This window comes from Lissotriton helveticus, chromosome 4_1, assembly GCF_964261635.1.
Source record: "Lissotriton helveticus chromosome 4_1, aLisHel1.1, whole genome shotgun sequence".
Taxonomy (NCBI): domain Eukaryota; kingdom Metazoa; phylum Chordata; class Amphibia; order Caudata; family Salamandridae; genus Lissotriton; species Lissotriton helveticus.
Genome location: NC_136063.1, coordinates 306,099,612 through 306,118,000, shown reverse-complemented (window position 1 = coordinate 306,118,000; position 18,389 = coordinate 306,099,612). Strand labels below are relative to the sequence as shown.

The 18,389-nt window shown below is 48.1% G+C and overlaps 1 protein-coding gene across 2 annotated transcripts in view; it reads left to right on the top strand.

The window, feature by feature from the left end:
• The window catches only part of LOC144828553 (cytochrome P450 2K1-like), a 207,087-nt gene that overhangs the window by 59,612 nt on the left and 129,086 nt on the right, over positions 1–18,389 (top strand). For both annotated transcript variants that reach the window (XM_078686828.1, XM_078686826.1), the window contains exon 2: positions 17,479–17,620. In XM_078686828.1, coding sequence (XP_078542954.1) covers positions 17,554–17,620 — 67 coding nt within the window. In that variant the 5' untranslated portion in view covers positions 17,479–17,553. The remainder of the gene's footprint in view (positions 1–17,478; positions 17,621–18,389) is intronic.

Genomic DNA, 18,389 nt, shown 5'->3' with positions numbered 1-18,389 from the left:
TGAGGTTAAGATCACCACGGGGGTTCCACAGGGCTCATGTCTGAGCCCAACTCTTTTTAACACCTATGTGGCCCCCTTGGCAGATATAACAAGAGCCTTTGGTTTCTGTCCAGTGTCCTATGCTCATGACACTCAGCTGCTTTTTCCCTTTAAACTACCAACTCCGGAGGTTATACAATCTTTCTCCGAGGGGATGAAAGCAGTATCCCAGTGGATGTCTTCCAACTTTCTTCAGTGTAATGTTGGTAAGACTGAGGTGATGCTTTTCGGTGAGGCTAAGGTTCAGTGGTCCCCTGATTGGTGGCCTCAGGACCTAGGTCCAGTTCCCGAACCTAAACAAATAATCAAGAACCTTGGGGTACGGTTGGAGCCAGAATTGACCATGAAACAACATGGAAATACCACGGTGGGATCCTGTGTTCACGTGATAGGCCTCCTCCGTAGGATATTCCCGTTCCTTCCGGACTCCATAAGAAGAACCCTGGTTCAGGCTCTAGTGATCAGCCGACTTGATTATTGCAATGGTCTTCTGGTATGTGCAAATGAACAAGTACTAGACCGACTGCAAGTGGTGCAAAACACAGCAGCCAGGCTAGTCCTTAACGCTCCCCCTAGATCTCCATCTAAACCTCTGTTGGACAAACTTCATTGGTTGTCCATACGCCAAAGAGTGACTTTCAAGACCTGCTGTATTATACACAAAGGTTTACATGATTTGGGACCTGCCTATTTGGCTAATAAATTTGTACATTATGTCCCTACACGCACACTTAGGTCAAGTGAGCAGTTGCTGCTGATGGTACCCAAGATTAGTAGGACCAGACTGGGTGGTAAGGCTCTATCGGTGGTGGGTCCTATCTTATGGAACGCTCTTCCCCTCCAACTGAGACAATGTTCCGACCATCTCTTTTTTAGAAAGCAATTGAAAACTTTCCTGTTTAAACAAAATTAAGCCAAGTTAGGACCCCTTTAAAGCTAAATTGACCCATATGCTCTGATGTGGTTCTATTGTCATTGTCCTGTTCTATGCTTGCCCGCTGTCATTGAGCGCGGAGATACTCCTTCGGGAGTTTATCCTAGCGCTATACAAACCCGCAAATAAATAAATAAATTCTTATCCCTGCCATTTGACAGAGGTGGACTCGCTATTCCGCAACTATGTTTATATTTCTGGGCAGCCTTTCTACAACAATTCGCCCCGCTGGTCAACCCGGTATCTAACGGGGAGGAGTCGGGAATACCGTCAGTTTATGAATTAGCCCTTGGCCATAAAGCTAGAGGATTACTTTTAAGACAACTAGAGCCCAGTTATTTTAAAAAAGTTAAGTTTAAAACAGTCACTGGGGCGTGGAAAGTATGGGCACGGATTACCAAACATATGCAAATTTCCAAACTAAACCGCTACACTCCACTCTGGCACTCATCTCCGCTTCCTCTAAATGTTAATGATATGATTTCCGCTAGCTGGGAAAGACAGGGTATTATCTCCCTTCTTGACTTCTTTGGCACAGATATGAAAACTAGCTTCACCACCCTTCAGAACCAGTTTAATATACCTGCCACGTTTTTTTAAAAGTTTTATCAAGTAAGAAATATCTTACACCAAGCTACCCTGCATAAGCTGGAATAAAATACCTCTTATTGAAGACATCATTAGGCCCTCCACCAGAATTGGCACTATCTATACCTCCCTGCATCAAAAAACTCCAGATGACTTGGAATCTACTGAAGTATCATGGGCAAATAGGCTTGAGAACCCAGACAGACATTGACAAGGTTCTGGCACTGACATCACAATTATTGCTCTCCACTAATCTAAAAGCACAACTTTACAAAACAATTTACAATCTGTATTACACCCCAGCAAAACTGTACTCATGGGGGAAAAGCAGCAACGATCACTGCCCTAGGTGTCAGTGTGGACCGGCCACACTACTACATATGTTTTATGATTGCGACAAGCTTATACTTTATAAGAAAATGATATGGGAATTTTGGGAGGAGGTCTTTAGGCGAGTTTTGCCTGAATCATCCACCATCTGCATGCTCGGGTATGATTGTACACTAAATTTGAATCCTAGTGAGGAAGGTATGCTTTTCATCGGAGCTGCTGTCTACCTAATTATACTTGCCGCACGCTGGAAAGATAGGGACCCCCCGAGCTTCCAAATGTGGCTAGCTCGCTTCTTGGGCGTCTATAACCACGAGATAGCAATCTATGCCACTAGGGGCTTGAAGTCTAAGAGACGAGGTGAAAAAATCTGGTCCCCTATCACAACTTGGTCTGCCACTGCCATCTCAAACTGAAGGGTTAAAACTCTAGTCAGTAAAGTGTATGTTTGACCTTATCCGACCTCCTCACTTATTCTGTTTTTCACGTTTTTGGAATTCTGGAAAGTATTTATTATTGTAGCCTTTTTATTCCTTTTCTGCTTTCCTTTCCCTCTTGCTGTTCCTCTAAGCATTTGACAATGTCGAAATATTGTGTTTTTGCATTTATTTTCATACTTTCTTTTGGACTCTCTTTTTTTTTTGCTTTGTATGATGTTACTATTGTGTATTAGTGTGTAAAGTATATGCCTTTTCTCTTTTATATTGGAGTTGTTTACAAAAAAAAAAAGAAAAAGACAATCACAATTGGCTCTTTGATCTTTTATGTGCTACATTGCACTAACAACTTTAACATTTCATATGTCTGGTTCTACTGATTGGATTTAATTTGGGTTGGCGTCATTTTATTCACGAGGATGAGGAACATCTGCCTACAACTCAACAGAGAGCAGACGGAAGTGCTAATCTTTGGAAACACCGCCCCATGGAATGACACCTGGTGGCCCCACGAACTAAGACTCACATCAACACTGACCACCCATACCCACAACCTCTGCATCATTCTGGACAGCAAGCTCAACATGAAAAAAAAAAATCGATGCAGTCTAATTCACCTGCTCCCTCACCCTCCACAAGATTTCCAGATGGCTCCTCATCAACATCAGATGCACCGTCACACAAGCCCTGATTACCAGCTGACTGGACAACGGCAATGCACTCTATGCAGGAATCACTTCGCACCTCATCAAAAGGCAGCAGACGATACAGAGCACAGCAGCCAGACTCATCCTAGACCTCCCCAAGCAGTCCCCCATTACCCCCATCTCAGAAAGCTCCACTGGCTCCCCATTCAGAAGAGATGCTCACGCATGCCTTCAAAGCCCTCCACAACTAGGGATCAGCATACATCAACCACTGGCTGAACTTCCACTATCCCTCCAAACACCTGCGCTCCACCTCCCTCTGCCTGCATCCGACGCATCAACAGTGGAGGTCACTCCTCCTACCTTGCAGTGAAGTCCTGTAACGATCTCCATCTTCACCTATGGAACTCATCCTCTCTATTCAAGTTCAGAAAAGGGCTCAAGACCTGGATGTTTGACTAATTCTCGGCTGCAGCACTCTGAGTCCTGATACTCTCCGGGTGATTAGCCACACATCCAGATTGATTGATTAATATTTACTCTGCATTTCTAAACTGGTTTGGGATTTTTGTTGTGTTGTTTTCACTTTATTACTGTTTGTGTGTCTTATAAATACTTTACACATTGCCTGTAAGTTATGCCTGACTGTTTTGCCCCTAGCTACGGGCCAGTTAAGCACAGATTAATTTAGTAACTTCTGTGGTTCAGACTGACAGTGATTGTGGGGCTTCCACCCTCCTCAACCAATAACCCAACTACGTACAACAGACTATGCCCTTCATTGGCTCTCCTCCTACCTTTCCAACCAAAACTGGTTTGTTCACATAGGCTTGTTCAAGTCACAAACGATCCATATAACTTGCCAAGTACCCCAGAGCTCCATAATGTCATCTGCTGCCTATAGTTGGAGGCGCTTGGTGCACTATTCATGAAACAGCATAAAAATTCACCAATATGCTTATGTCAGAAAACTCTACTTGAAAGTCTCCTCTATTTCAGACATCCAACACGCCAAACACTGCTTTCACGTCATCCAGACCTGGATGCTTACCTGAAGCTCAACCCAAATGTTGGAACTGACAGCCTTGGGGTGGTCTTCCCCAACTTGTTGCCTGCCTCCCTCCATTTTTCTGAACTCATTTTTGCTGAACAGTGCTAAGGTGCTTCTGCTCTCACCCCTACACATATTCCACTTAGCATATTTAATTACTTATAAAATGAAAGTAAAGTGCAATACATGTGCTCAGGGCCTGTAAATGTTATGCTACTAGTGGACCTGAAGCACTTATTGTGGCACCCACTTTAGTTACCCTCTTATCATGGGTCAGGAATGCCATTGCAGAACTTGTATGTGCCGTTTTTTTTTTTTACAACAGATTTTATTGAATTTCCATCCATCGAAATAAGGCAATTAACATACATATGTTAGAAGTCATCGGGGGTATCCTTCTGGAAATTATAAAAGGCATGCGGGGGAAGAAATAACTCCCATCTTCCAAAGGCGAAGGCGGGTATAGTACACCTGATGTATGTACTTAAACTGTATCAGTATGTACCTAGTTGACACAGCGGAGCCCCTAGGACTGGCAAGGGCCTCGGTCCAGTCGTCGTCAGTAAGGGTCGGTATGTCAGCTTCCCAGGCCGCCCTCGTCCCATGCAGGCCAGTCTTTGTGTGTCAACGTCTGATAAATCTGACGGATCTTGTGAGCCCCCAAGTCACCCAGCAGTAGTCTACCCTCCATGGGATGGAACTCCGGCAAAGTCATAAGGTCTTTAATCAAGGGAGTAAGAGCATGTCGAAGTTGGAGATACTTGTGGAATTGGGATTTGTGTTGGTCAAACTCCTCCTGCAGCCCCCGGAAGATTTAAGGATAGGACAGCGCATCACCTCTCCCAGCGTCGAGATGTCAATCATATCCCACCGACAGAACCCAGGTAGCGCCGAGACCGATCTGAGACATGTGCCGCTCCAGAGGGGCGTCTCGCGTGTCAGCATGCCCACCAACCCATGGACTTCGAAACACTTCTCCATATTTGAATCACCGTACGACAGGCCGGGGGGAGGGTGTCTATGGCAGATGCACTATACAGGAGATTCAACAGTGGATAGACCTCGAAAAAGATCCTCTCCACTGCATAAGCCGGGTCATCCTGTGGATTATACCACCATTCATTGATGACCAACAATTGGGATGCCCAATAATAAGATCGCACATCTGCGGCTGCAATATCCCCACAGTATGTAGATTGAACACAGGTGGCCAGGGCTACCCGGACCGCCCCGCCATCCCACAGGAAGCTGTTCAGGAGAGCATTAACTTGGCGGAACCAGGACGGAGGAATGGCATATGGGTAATTTTGCAATCTGTACAAGAGGCGCGACAAGGAAACCATTTTAAAAATGGCGGACCTGCCGTAAAGCGATAAGGGAAGATGGGACCACACAGCTGTCTCCTCCTGGACCACCGGGAGCAGAGGGGCCATATTAAGTGACCACGCAGAGGAGGGATCTCTAGTGATATAAACGCCTAGGTATTTGACCCCTGCCGCAGCCACAACGAGCTGCGAGGCCCAGTCCTGATGCCCCTGCTCCCCACATATAGGGGAAAAGCGTTGATTTAGATGGGTCGGCTCGGAGCCCCGACGTCTCGCTGAACACCCGGAGTATCTCCAGCACTCTAGGACCTGTGACCTCGGGGTCAGAGAAGAAAAATAGCGCGTCGTCCGTGTAGAGTGCGATTTTATCGGTGTAATCTGGGGACCAAACCAGACCCTTGCACATCGCTTCCAGGTGCACCCAAGCCGCTAACGACTCGCTTGCCAAAGCAAAAAGGAGCGGGGACAGAGGGCATCCTTGCCTTGTCCCTCTCCGAATATCAAAGGGATCCGAGCGATATCCAGCCACCCGTACCGAGGCCGTAAGACCTGTGTATAGGAGTTTAACATACGCTCGAAATCTAGGACCTAGATTCACTGCTTCCAAAAGTTTGAAAAGGTATGACCAGCCTAGAGAATCAAACGCTTTGTCTATATCGGCCAGCAGGACCGCTGCAGGACGTCCCAGGCAGTGGGCCTCCGCCACAGCATTATGCGCACGACGTATATTGTGCCTGGTGGATCGACAAGGCATGAAGCCTGACTGGTCCAGGTGAACAAGATCTAGGATACACGTACAGAGGCGATCTGCCAACACCTTCCCCAACAGCTTCGGCTCAAAGTTTAACAGGGAGATGGGGCGATACAAGCCCGGGTCTTCAGGTGGTCGACCCGGCTTGATGAAGACAACAATTTCGGCATGCCGCCAATCAGGAGACAGGATTCCTTGCTCAAGCGCCTGGTGCATGGCCCCGAGGAGGTGGGGTCTGACGGTCCCCATGAGAGGGCGTAAGAAGTCGCCGGGGAACCCATTCGGGCCGGGGGCACGGCCCGGGTGAATGTTAGTGAGGGCGACCTGCAGTTGGTCTAGAGCGATGGGTGTGTCTAGAGCGTCTCGCTGCTCATCGGATAAGTGCCGCGGGGGAATATTGATAAAGAAGGCATCTATAAGAGAATCCGCGAGCTCATCATGATTATCATAGAGGGTGGCTTAGAACTCCGCAAATACCTGTACTACTCCCTCAGGAGAGGAACACATGGTGCCAAAAAAGGAGCGAAGTACTGGAACCTGTGTCGGGGCGGACCGCGCCTGACAAAGTCTGTGGAGGATCTGGCTGGATTTATCACCCCATTGATAAATCCGATATTGCATCTCTAGCCACGCCTCTTTGGCATTATTAGTAAGCAGCTGACGCAGTTGTTGCTGAACATGGAGCAAATGGCAGCGGGCGCCACCTCCCGGGTCCCGCACCATTGCATCCTGAAGGTCGCGTTGGCGCTCCTCCAGCTCCAGCGTCCACGTCAACCGATGTCTCTTCTCTCCCGAGCGATAGCTAATACCCGCCCGCGTATCGTGGATTTAAAGGCTTCCCACAGCGATATCTTGGACGTAACCGATCTGACGTTTGAGGCGAAATAATCAGCCACAGCACAACTGAGCACCTCCTTATATGCGGGCTGCCGAAGCAACCAGGGTGACATGCGCCAGCGGTAAGGGAACCTACTGGTCTGCAGGAAAAGTATGAGCTGGGTGGGGGAGTGGTCTGACAAACCACGGGGGAGGATGGAAGCGAATCTAACCCTATGCGCGAAGCTGTGTGGGAGGAAAATATAGTCTAAGCGCGAGAGTGTGGGATGTACTGCAGATGCATACGTATAGCCGGCCTCAAGGGGGTGAAGAGCCCGCCACGTGTCCAGCCAGCCCAGGGTGTGCGCCAAGCTATGGAGTCTTGATCCAGGGGCGGGAGCAGTCTGGGGCTACGCTCGCCACCTATCCGAGGGGGCCATAATGTCGTTCCAATCCCCTCCCAGTATAACCAACCCGTCAGGGAGTTCTCCCCAAAGTCTTGTCAGTCTATCGACAAACATCTGGTTGAGGGGGGGTCGGGGCGTACACACTACCAATCATCATTTGTTTCCCCGCTAACGTACCAGTAACGACAGTAAAGCGACCACCGGGGTCAAGCCATTGTCGAGTAACCTGGAAGGGGACCCTGCGGTGAACAAGTATCGCCATGCCTCGAGCTCCTCTAGAAAAGCCCGGGTGATAAACCATGTGGTAGCCGAATCTGGAGAGGCACGGGGCCTTATTGCCTAGCAAATGGGTCTCTTGAAGGAGCAGAATATCAGCCGAATATCGCTTGGCCTGGGTCAGTACCGCCCCACGCCTGACCTTATTCAGCAGACCCCGTACATTCCAGGACACTATATTAAGGTCTCCAGTGGGGACATCGCTCGCTGTGTGCGTCATGGGCTATGTAGGGAGCAGAGCGCGGAAGCCTGTGCAGGCGTAAGGGTTGGTATGGTGCAAACAACCTACAAATTAACTGACAAACAACAACAAACTGTCGAACCCCCCTCTCCCCCCACCACCCCACACCCCCTATACTTACTGAAACATGGAGTATCGGTCACGGTAGAGTCCCATCCAGACCCTCCAACGAGAAGACCACAGCAGACCCTCCAATGGATCCCCCCACCACCCCCTACCCAGCAACCTAAACAAGAGGCGAGTCTAGTCCGACCCAGCCAGAAAGAGTGTAGTGGTCCCTGCTGCATAGCGTCCGAGTACCGAGCAAGTCATCACCCCCCGCTCCAAAACGGGGAAGTATAGCAACCAACAGAAGCGCCCCCCTGGGGTACCTCACTCCGCGGCAGTCGTCTTATCCTGGGATCGCCAATTGGAGCGGGAACGGTGCCGCTGGCGAGGAACCTCCATGCCCTGACGGCCACTCCAGAGCGCGTTTGGAGAGGAATCCGAGTTGAAAGGCGGCGGAGTATGTGGCCTAAGATGCTGGCGTTCATCGGTCCAAGCGAAGACCTCTTCCGGGGTATCGAAGAAGTAGGATTTAGATTGGAAAAGAACTTTCATACGAGCTGGGAACAAAAAGAGCGTAGGAAAGGTATAGGTCTCGCAAGCGCCGCTTTGCAGCCACAAAGGACTGTCGCTGCTGCTGGACAATCCGGGTGTAATCAGGAAAGGCCATGATGGAATGAGACTCAAGACCATCTTCTCCTTGTGCGTTCGGGCAAAACGCAGAATGGCATCTCGGTCGTAATTAAGGAGACGGGCAATGACAGGGCGCTGGCGCTCGCCCGGCGGTGGCTTCCGAGTCAGGGCCAGATGCGACCTCTCGACCATGAAGCAAGATGAAATGTCCTCAGCCGGAAGCAGCGCCCTGAGTCAATTCGAGAGGATGTTCCCCATCGAGGACCACTCGCAGCCCTCCGGAAAGCCAACCAGGCGAATGTTATTGCGGCGGGCCCTCCCTTCCGCGTCCTCGGCCCTAGCCGCCAGCTCCTTGGAAACCATGGCCAATTTGTCCACCTTCTTCTGGAGGGTTGACACTGTTGAAACCCTTGTCTCGGCCTCCGTGATCCCGTCCACCGCCTTCCGGAGATCTTGGCAGAGGAATCCCACCTCCGATCCCACTGCTCCGATTTGAGATTCCAGCACTGTGCGAGACTGCGTAGTGGCCTCCAGAAGCATCGCTGTGTCGGGGAGACCCCACCGGCGGTCCCCTTCTCGGCCGGAGCAGCTGTGGCGAACTGGTCCATGGTAGGCTGCTTTTTACCCATGGAATGAGGGAAAAACCACTAGCCGCCCCCCCCCGACAGCACAGTCCGTAAAGCCTCCGCAGGGCAGTCCAACCGGCACTACTCCCCCGCTCCTCGGTTCCTCAGACAGGCAGTGTTCCAGGAAGCTCAGCCCCAGACAGGCCCACAGATCACCACCGCAGATTTTGGGCCCACCTGTGTCGTCCTCCAGGAGCAGAAGCACCCAGTAGCAGCACAATGGGGGCCCTTCCTCCGCCACCTCTCGGCCCCCAGGCCAGTGTCAGGCCCCGACGGGCGTCCCTGGGTCGGGAGCAGACCCATGCTGCCCCGGCTCCGTCCCCAGGGAAGAGACAGGCCCAGCCCACGTGAGCTCACTGGAGGGTCACAGTCCCAAGCCGGCCCCACCTCACTGCCGCCGGAGCTGCAGCGGCCACCCCCACCAGCAAAACGGGACCCACCTGGGGCTCACAGAAGCAGGGCCGGCATCAGCTCCTGGCCCCGTCGTGGCCGATCTCCTCGGGGCACCGCTGCAGGCCTAGATCCCCGGCTGCATGTAAGGTAGGGGGAGAGCGCACCAGCGTCCACGCGCCCGCCGACCACAGGGACGGGCGCCCGCCCCACCAAAGCCGGCAGCCTCTTCAGGGCAGATCGCACTCCGGGCACCACCACAGAGCCGAAGAGCTAGTCACCTAGCCGCGCCGCCTCCCTCACAGCCGCCACCGCGTCGGCGGCCCTCCGGCCGGGAGCTTGCAAGAGGGTCCGCGGGGCCTCCCCGGGACCGGGGAACACACCGCCAGGCACCGGGCGTTGCGCCCTTCAAAGGCAGCACCCCGCGGCAAAACTGCGGGACCAGGAGTAATGGCGGATGAAGGTTCTGGCTGGGCGACCTGCGGAGCTCTAAAGAGACGCGTCCGCCATGATCAGCTCCTAAGCCACGCCCCGTATGTGCAGTTTTAACACTGCCACTTTGACTTGACATGGTGACCTAAAGCTTTCCTTTTCATACATATAAATGTAGGAAGCTGGGTCTATATATATTGTGTAGTAAAATGAAGTACACTGTGCGGCGAGCCCAGTGGAACCCCAAAAGGTATACAGAGGTCAAAGCAGATAATTCTAATGCTATTTTTGTGGTAGTTTAGGCATGCAGTTATCCTTATCAGAGGGTAGTGCTAAGCATTTGTTGTACTCACAGAGGCAATAAATGGACACACACTCAAGAATAAATCAGAGACCAATTTATAAACATTGATTTTTTTTAATTACATTTTAAGACCAAAATCACAGTTCTAAGGTAATTTCAATCACCCCACCTGATCAATATACAGAAGTGCTGGACTGTCCAGGCGAAGCCCGCTGCCTGTACTCCGCCTACCGCTGCGGCCACAATGCCTCTGCTCCTGGTCCCTCTCTGTGTTGGCTTCCAAATAACTTCGGTTGGACCACGGAGCCCGCTCTCGTCGGCCGCTGGGATCACCGGTATGCTAGCCTCAATGGAGACCACCGCAGGTCATCTATAGTGGGCAAACTAGGTGGCCCGGGCCAGGATCAGGGATGGAGAGACCGAGAGACATGTCTCAACGCTCCGCCATCTTGGCCACACCCAGTTAAAAATTGTTTTAAAGCCATCTAAGAGAGGGATAGGGAGATCAAAAGATCTTTCATCTTGCACTTCACCAGCGAGGAAATATTTAAACTCTTTGCCAATATACCCAACACTGGTGGTTGGACTGGCTATGATGGTGCCATAGTGTAACTCAAAGCTTACTTTGCTCCCTAAATGAACCATGACTTTGACGCTTTAAACTCAGGAAAGCCTGCCAGCATGAGGGTAAATCCATTGATGTCTTCTATGCCAGGCTTGCATTGCTAATGATCCCCAAAAGAAGTTGAAGGATAATTAAAACAAAGGCTGTAGATCTGCCCCTCCTAAACGTCATATTCTTAGAAAGTCTATAATATGTCTGGACTAAATATTTATGCTGGCAAGGTATCAGGAACTGCCCAGTGACTATGCTGAGCGGATGGGACTTAACTTCTACATGCTCCCCACCATTATAGGTGCTGAGGAGCCCTGAGTCATCAAGACCAAAGCCATTTCCGCAATTGGAAAGGGCAAGGCTCTGAGACCTCCTTCAAGGCCCACACGAACAGGCAAGTCACTCGGAAAACAATATGGGTAGTGTGGACTCTCTCCCCACCCGCTTGAGAATTGGCAGGCAATAGGAAACTTGGTCCACCTGTCACTGCTCATTCATTTCGCCATGGTCTTCGGTGGGGGGGGGGCAAATCTCCTCTGTGCACCTTAAGGGAGAAGTACTTTGCAATGACAAGGAGCAAGAGAACTCATGGATGTTACTGACCCATTGAAGCTTGAGAAGACCTTCCTGCAGATGATGACTTTGAGGGTTACAATGAAGAAATCTTCCTCATCACTTGCACAGGTGGTTCTATGGACCAGACACAAGGACAGTGCCCTACATGCCAAATGTGATGGCTTGGAGTGACAGTAGCCTACCTCATCGACAAAGGTGCATCTGTGAATGGGATGAGCAATCATTATTACAATGTTTTACCTTCTGAACCTATGCTTCGGCATACATGTAAAAAAAAACACTTGTACAGATGTTCCTCTCCTCTACCTCTTGTCAGTGTCTTTGAGTGCCTAGTGACCCATGCAGGGACAACGTACATCGGCAAGTTTTATGAAGCCACTGATGGAATTGAGCCCTCTTTGGCTGCGTAACTGAATTTCATCCAATTTGCAACCGCCGTGCACACCACTTGGATCGGGTCCCAGAGATTTTCTATTAGAGAAAAAACCTTTGGATGTAATTTCCAATCCCTGGAATTGTGAAGAAACCTTGAAATCCAGTCTGCCCATACATTCGTTATCCCTGGGATAAATTCTGCTCTGAGTGTATTAATACCACATTTGAACTGCTATATCTGCTAAAGTCTTGGATTTGCCCCCCCCCCCCTGAACCGGTTCATGTAGGAGACTATTGATAAGCTGTCTATGCGAATCAGGGTGTTCGAATTCTTTAGTTGTTCTCTGAAACTCATAAGGTCATTTAGACCCGCTGATATCTCCAGGCATTTCACCTGGACTGAATGTTCTTTTATGACCATTTTCCTCCTGTTTATAGATTGCCTAAATGGCTTTCCCAGCATCAGTTGCGTGCATCCAATTCTAGGATAAAATCAAAGATGGCTTTCCCATTCCATGCTTCAAGATTTCTCTGCTACCAAAGAAAGTCTTCCTGGTCGTCTTTCAATAGGGGTACTGTGTCCCCATAACAAAGACCTTTTCTTTAATACCACGCTTTCAATCTCTGAAGCACTCTGTAGTGGAGGGGGTCTTGACAAACTGCTTGAATCGAGGAAGACAGAGGACCCAGGACTCTTGCCAGGTCTCTTAAAAGATTGGAGTCTTTGGATAGGAATGCCCTTATTTTTTTTTTATCCTTAAGACTTTCTTGTGTGGTAGAACTATTTGTGACAATACAGTATTTGCTTGAAAGCCAAGGAATTCAAACTCTTGAGATGGGATCATGATAGATTTCTCTGAGTTTATTATAAAGGCCAGAGTTTCCAGAAAGTTTATTACCCCGGATAAACGAGTCATGACTTCCGGCTTTCTCTGGGACAGAATGAGAATGTTGTCCAGATATATGATGAGTCGAACTCCCCTTTCTCTCAGAAAGCTTACCAGAGGTCGGAGCACCTTGGTAAAGCTCCGTGGCGCGGAGGACAGTCCGAAGGAGAGGCATATGAATTGATAAAGGGTCCCTTTCCAGTGAGAACTGAGATACTTCTGACTGTCCTTGTCCATAGGTAATGTAAAGTAAGCATCTTTGAGATCCAACTTTACCAGCCAATCTTTGTAAGATGTCTCTCAAAAGAAGGATACCTTACATCTAGTAATGTCTGTAGTTTGAAAAAGTTTTAGATCATTGAGGTTTGTGACTGGGCGCCAACTTTTTTCTCTCTTTTTTACAAAAATTATTGTGCTTATAAATCCATTTTGTAAGGTTTCAAAATCTGACACTTTCTTTAGGGCTCTTTTTTCTAACATTTGTGACACCTCTAAATCTATTAATCTCATCTGCTCTCCATCCACACTCATTTCTCTGGGAATTTTGGATTGGACTGGGTAATCCTAGAAATCTATTTTTAAACATGTTACTGTTTCTAGGATCTTGTGTTACTCTCTCCCAGCTGTGGGTGGAACATGTTAGTCTCCCTCCTACTTTTATGGTGTGTAAAATAGTCTTACTCACCTTGGAATCATTGGTTAGACGATCTTGATCTTCCACCATGGGACCTTGAGCCTCTTCCTCTTTGTGGGAAAAATTGGAGTGGGACCTGTATGTTCCGCGGCTGACAGCTGGTTCTCTCCTGTCAGCCCGCCCAAAAAGGGAGCATGAGCCGAAGACTCTACACATATTGGTTTGAGCTTTACTAAAAGCTGTGAAGGTGGAGACGTACTTTCCCAGTGATTTAACAAAGTTGTCTCCAAAAAGAAGACCCTTTGTGTCACCCAAATCCTTCATGCTCCATGCACATGATATTTATAGTGCCTAGATGAACATTTTATTGCTTTGTGATGTATTCAGTATTCTTAAAAAAGGGCTGGATGTTTGGGCAGCAAATACAAGTCATACATAATAGTAGCCTCCGGTCTTGTTATGAAATCCTTCTCACCTACCAGTGACTCGACCCAATTAGTCAGAGGAGCCCAGATTCTCAACCTTTTTTTCCGGGACAGTACATTTTTTTTCGAATATGCAGCTTTTTTTACGTTATGTACCGCCAACAGCCAGGCTAACCATTGCTGAAATACAGGTGTATTTGGATCCAGTCAGGTAGAGGCGATAGATAGTCGGAAGATGGTCATTCAGATCAATAGAAGGGGTCTCCCCATCTCACTACCCTCCCCTTCTTCTACTCCTAATAAGATCAGCACCTGCATTAAGGAGGCCTTAAACTTCAGATTATAATTAAAAAATCTTCATATCACCTCTTTCACAGTCGACAACACTCCACAGGTAGCAAACATATGTAGAATATCAGAGCCATACATCTGACACCTAAGGCATGCTATCCTTTACCATAGCCCATTTTATAAACCTACTATGTGTATAATATAGATTAAAACAGGTTTTGCAATATTGCACTTGTAGCCTTGCCTACAGTAGAGCTGATTTTGAAAGTGAGATAGATTTGCAAAAGAAAATCGCCTCACCTATTGCCAGTATCTCTTGCCACCTCCGCATATGTTTATCCAAATCATCTTTCATAAATTGATTTAAAAAACTGTAAATTACCCTATTAGGGCACTGTAAAGGGAAGTGCAGTTCATCCCTGAACCCGTGGCAGACACCTAGGTGCAGGGATCAACAGGGGGGCACCCTAGGTGCCCCCTCGTACTCCAACCAGATCCCGTGCACCAAAGGGGGCCCTGCTGGGGGGCTCCAAACAGGCCAGCTTGGAAACCATGCCAGAAACCATGATTGTAATCTCAGGGGTGGAAAGACCCGCCCTTGAGATTACTTTCCGGCTTCCGACTGGCAGCCCGTTGGAAGCCAGCCAGAATGACTGTCCAGTTTCCTTTCCGACCTCCTCCATCACAATAAGGCGGTTGGAATGGAAACAGAGTGGCCCATTACTATACAGCCCTAAAGACTCCGACCACACGTCCTAGGCTTTAGGGCCGAATCGTAATCGGTCCCTTATTGCATTATCTTTACTCAATGAATGTCCTGAAATATTCCGAAATCTAATGGCCACATCCTCTATCACTGTAAGCACAGCCATTGGGTCAAGGGTCACAAGTTCAATATTATCAGCATATGCCAAGGCCTTAATATCCCACTCCTGGAACTGCATCGGATAGATAGCAATATTATTCTGCAGTCTACGTATGAGGGGATCAATATATATATATCGCAAACAATAATGGCGAACAAGGACATCCTTGCCTTATCCCCCTCAGATTCTGAATGACTCAGACAGGTCTCCTGCTACAAACACTCTGGCCACTGGTTCTTATACAGAGCATTGACTACCTAACAACAGCTTGATCCAATGCACACTCTCTGCATTCGTACCCACAATTTTTGCCAGGAGAACCTATCAAAGTATTTTTCCTCATTCCAACAGAATCCAAGCCATAGGGCCCCCTGCCACCTCCGAAGCAACAAAAAGGGTAATTTCCCCCTTGTGTATGATCTGTTTTCCTCTCCTGGGAATAAACCCATGTTGTCATCCTGAGACCATCTTACATATTACCTGAGACAGACGAGTAGCCAACATTTTAGAGTAGACCTTAGAATCCCCGTAAATCATGATGATCGGTCAATAGGAGCCAAGTTCTAGTGACGACGTACTTTTTTTTTTTTTTAGGGAAAACAAATATTTTTGCCATAGACCAAGAGTTTGGAGGGCTTATTTTTTTATAAATTCACACATACACGTTTGTTAAACACTTTTTAAGTTTGGCCGAGAATTGTTTATAAAACTCAGTGGGTATGGTGTCTGTACCTGCAGCTTTCCACTCCTTTTTTCCACCCTTCTACCGGGTGAACGGCAGGTGAACTTAAGGGCAGGGGCGGTGATCATGCTTACAGCCGCTAGCCGTTTAAGTCCCCGGTCCGGCATCTTGCATGTCAGGCGCACCACCAGCCTGAAAAAAAAACTGGCAAGTCGGGCGAAGTACTGTGCTGCTTTGATTATCGCAGTGAGAACAAAGTGGTCCAACATGCTACAGCAACTCGATCTCTGGCAAGCTCACCTGAGCCCACCGCATCCTCTCACTTCCAATCCGAATCCAGCGCAGGCTCCTCCATGCATGCTTCGTCAATCCGCAAACTGGACTGATTAGCAAGGAGAGGTGAGAGGGGAGCAGCAGGCAACACCGCTTATCACTAGGGTGCTATCTTGCTCCATTTTAATCTAGAGTGCGATGATTTTAAAGCATACCTCGGCGTGACCCACCTAAGGAGAAAACCAAGATAGCCTCAAGCAAATGGGGAGGTAGAATGTATAAGGACACTAAACAAAGCCATTAGGATTTACGTAGAACAACATGAGGACATTGAGGACACCATACACCGGTTCCTTGGTGCCTGCAGGAAGATTCTTCATGTCACCACTCGGAGCTCTATCTGACGTTTTATTTGGCCGAGTTGTACAGCACATTACTCCCCATGGGCCTCATATTCTCTGGACACTGTAGACCCAAATATGAGCCAACATGACAGGTCACAGAGCAACATCTGGGCAAGTCATGCTTGCAAGCCTCCAGACACTGGTGGTGGATGCCTGGGTGATGCGTCTCAGCAGGACAAGTGGAGGGAAGGTTTGCTTGGCCTTTGAGAGGTGCCAATTACTGGTAATCCAGAGACAAGGGAATATGGTAATGGCCAAAAGAAGTGGTGAGCAAGCGACAAGGGACATCTCTAAAGCGGAAGACTGACAGACGTTTCACGGCCCACCCAACCAGCATAGTTGTACCAGAAGGATACAGAAGTGGTAATTCCACCAATGCCAACTGTTTTGATACACTTTCTTGTCAGTAGACGGCGGATCAGGAAATGGATGTGCACCCAATGCAACTGGCTGAATCCCAAGTGCCTCATGGTAAAGTTTCCCAACCCCCAAGACATCCATATCACTTGAGAACCCATGTGGGGGAACTGCAAGGTTGAATGCCTTTGTTGATTCTAGCTCATTGGAAGCAGCAAACTAGTAGACTTTGTTTGTTGCTCTTTGTGGTCAAGCTTGAACAGTTCCAGTTACAAACTATTTTGATTTGGTGACATGTTGACCCATGCCGACATCCTGACGCTGGTGCAGTATCAGGGGATTAATAAAGTAGTGTGCTAGGCTGTTCTCAGATGCCTCCCACAGCAGCATCTGATCACTGGGTCCAAGTCATCCTTTTACAGCGGCCCTAGCCTGACTGAGAGGAGCCCATTGAAAGGAGCTGTGTGTGTACCATAACCTGGCCAATCTACTGCATGTACCAATCTTTAATATCCTGGGTAGTGGATTGGCTATGACAAAAACAGCCTTACTGTGGTCTTGAATGCTAGACTATGATAATGTGTCAAAAGCCAGCACTTTACAAACAGATTAAATAAATAGAAAATGCTAGACAATTGACTTTACAATGGCAGTAGGGCAATATTACTAACAATAAAACAATAGCCACAACACATGTATTTTATAGTTTTCACAATAAAGATACTAGCATGAGCTGTAGTAGGAGGTTGTCACCATTGTTCATTGGTACTGACTAATAAATTAATTGCTTAATAGGCAACTCATACCTTTCTCTTCCTAGGACCATTCTAACCCGGATACATACTTCAATGATAAGAACCTAACATGCATTGTGAGAAATCTCTTTTCAGCTGGAATGGAGACCACATCCACATCTCTTCGTTGGGGGATGCTACTTATGATGAAATACCCTCACATTCAAAGTATGGAATTTAAAATCTACTATTAACTTTGTAATCACCCTTTTCAAACTAGTGTCTGTAGAAAGTAAACAGTGGCAAAGTAAATTGATTTGTATTGGGATAACAAGTAAAGACGCAAGGAAGCAGTGTGGGGTTGGATCATGGGCATTGGTGGAGGACCAGGTAAGGATGGGAGGGAGGCAGGAGGTGTATGAATGGCTAGGGGACTGGGATCAATGAGGGCCATTTTGAGAAAGGCCAAACAATAGGGAAACGAGAGTGAAGCTGGTGGGGCAGTGGGATAGAGGAAGAAGATTAAATGGTGCCTGGGAGAAATGATAAATGATATACTGGGGATGGGCGGGATGAAAGTTAGCAAAAAGATGCAGACAAATAAAGGGAACGAGGAAGGGAGAGGACATGCTTTCCCATCCAGTGCTAAGAGTCGAATGCTATAGAAAGTATTGTTCTATGACATCACATTGGAATGATCCAGCTCATCCAATCCAAAAAGGCTGAAAGCAAAATGCTGCAGGAACAACAGTAGGTGAAAAACAACATGGTGCATGTGAAGGTTAACTAGCCCTTTCAGTAACCGAGAGCACATAGGTTACTTTTCACAATCCAGCAAGCAATGCTTTCTGGAAAGTCCTTCATGGAAAATAAGTTGCAATTTTCCTCTTTAAGTTTATTTCCCGTACATGGGGTTCTTATTACTCTAAAAAATGTGGATCAACTGAAATACACAATGAACAGCCTGTCAAGACCTCTTAGCAGAAAGACAACGGCA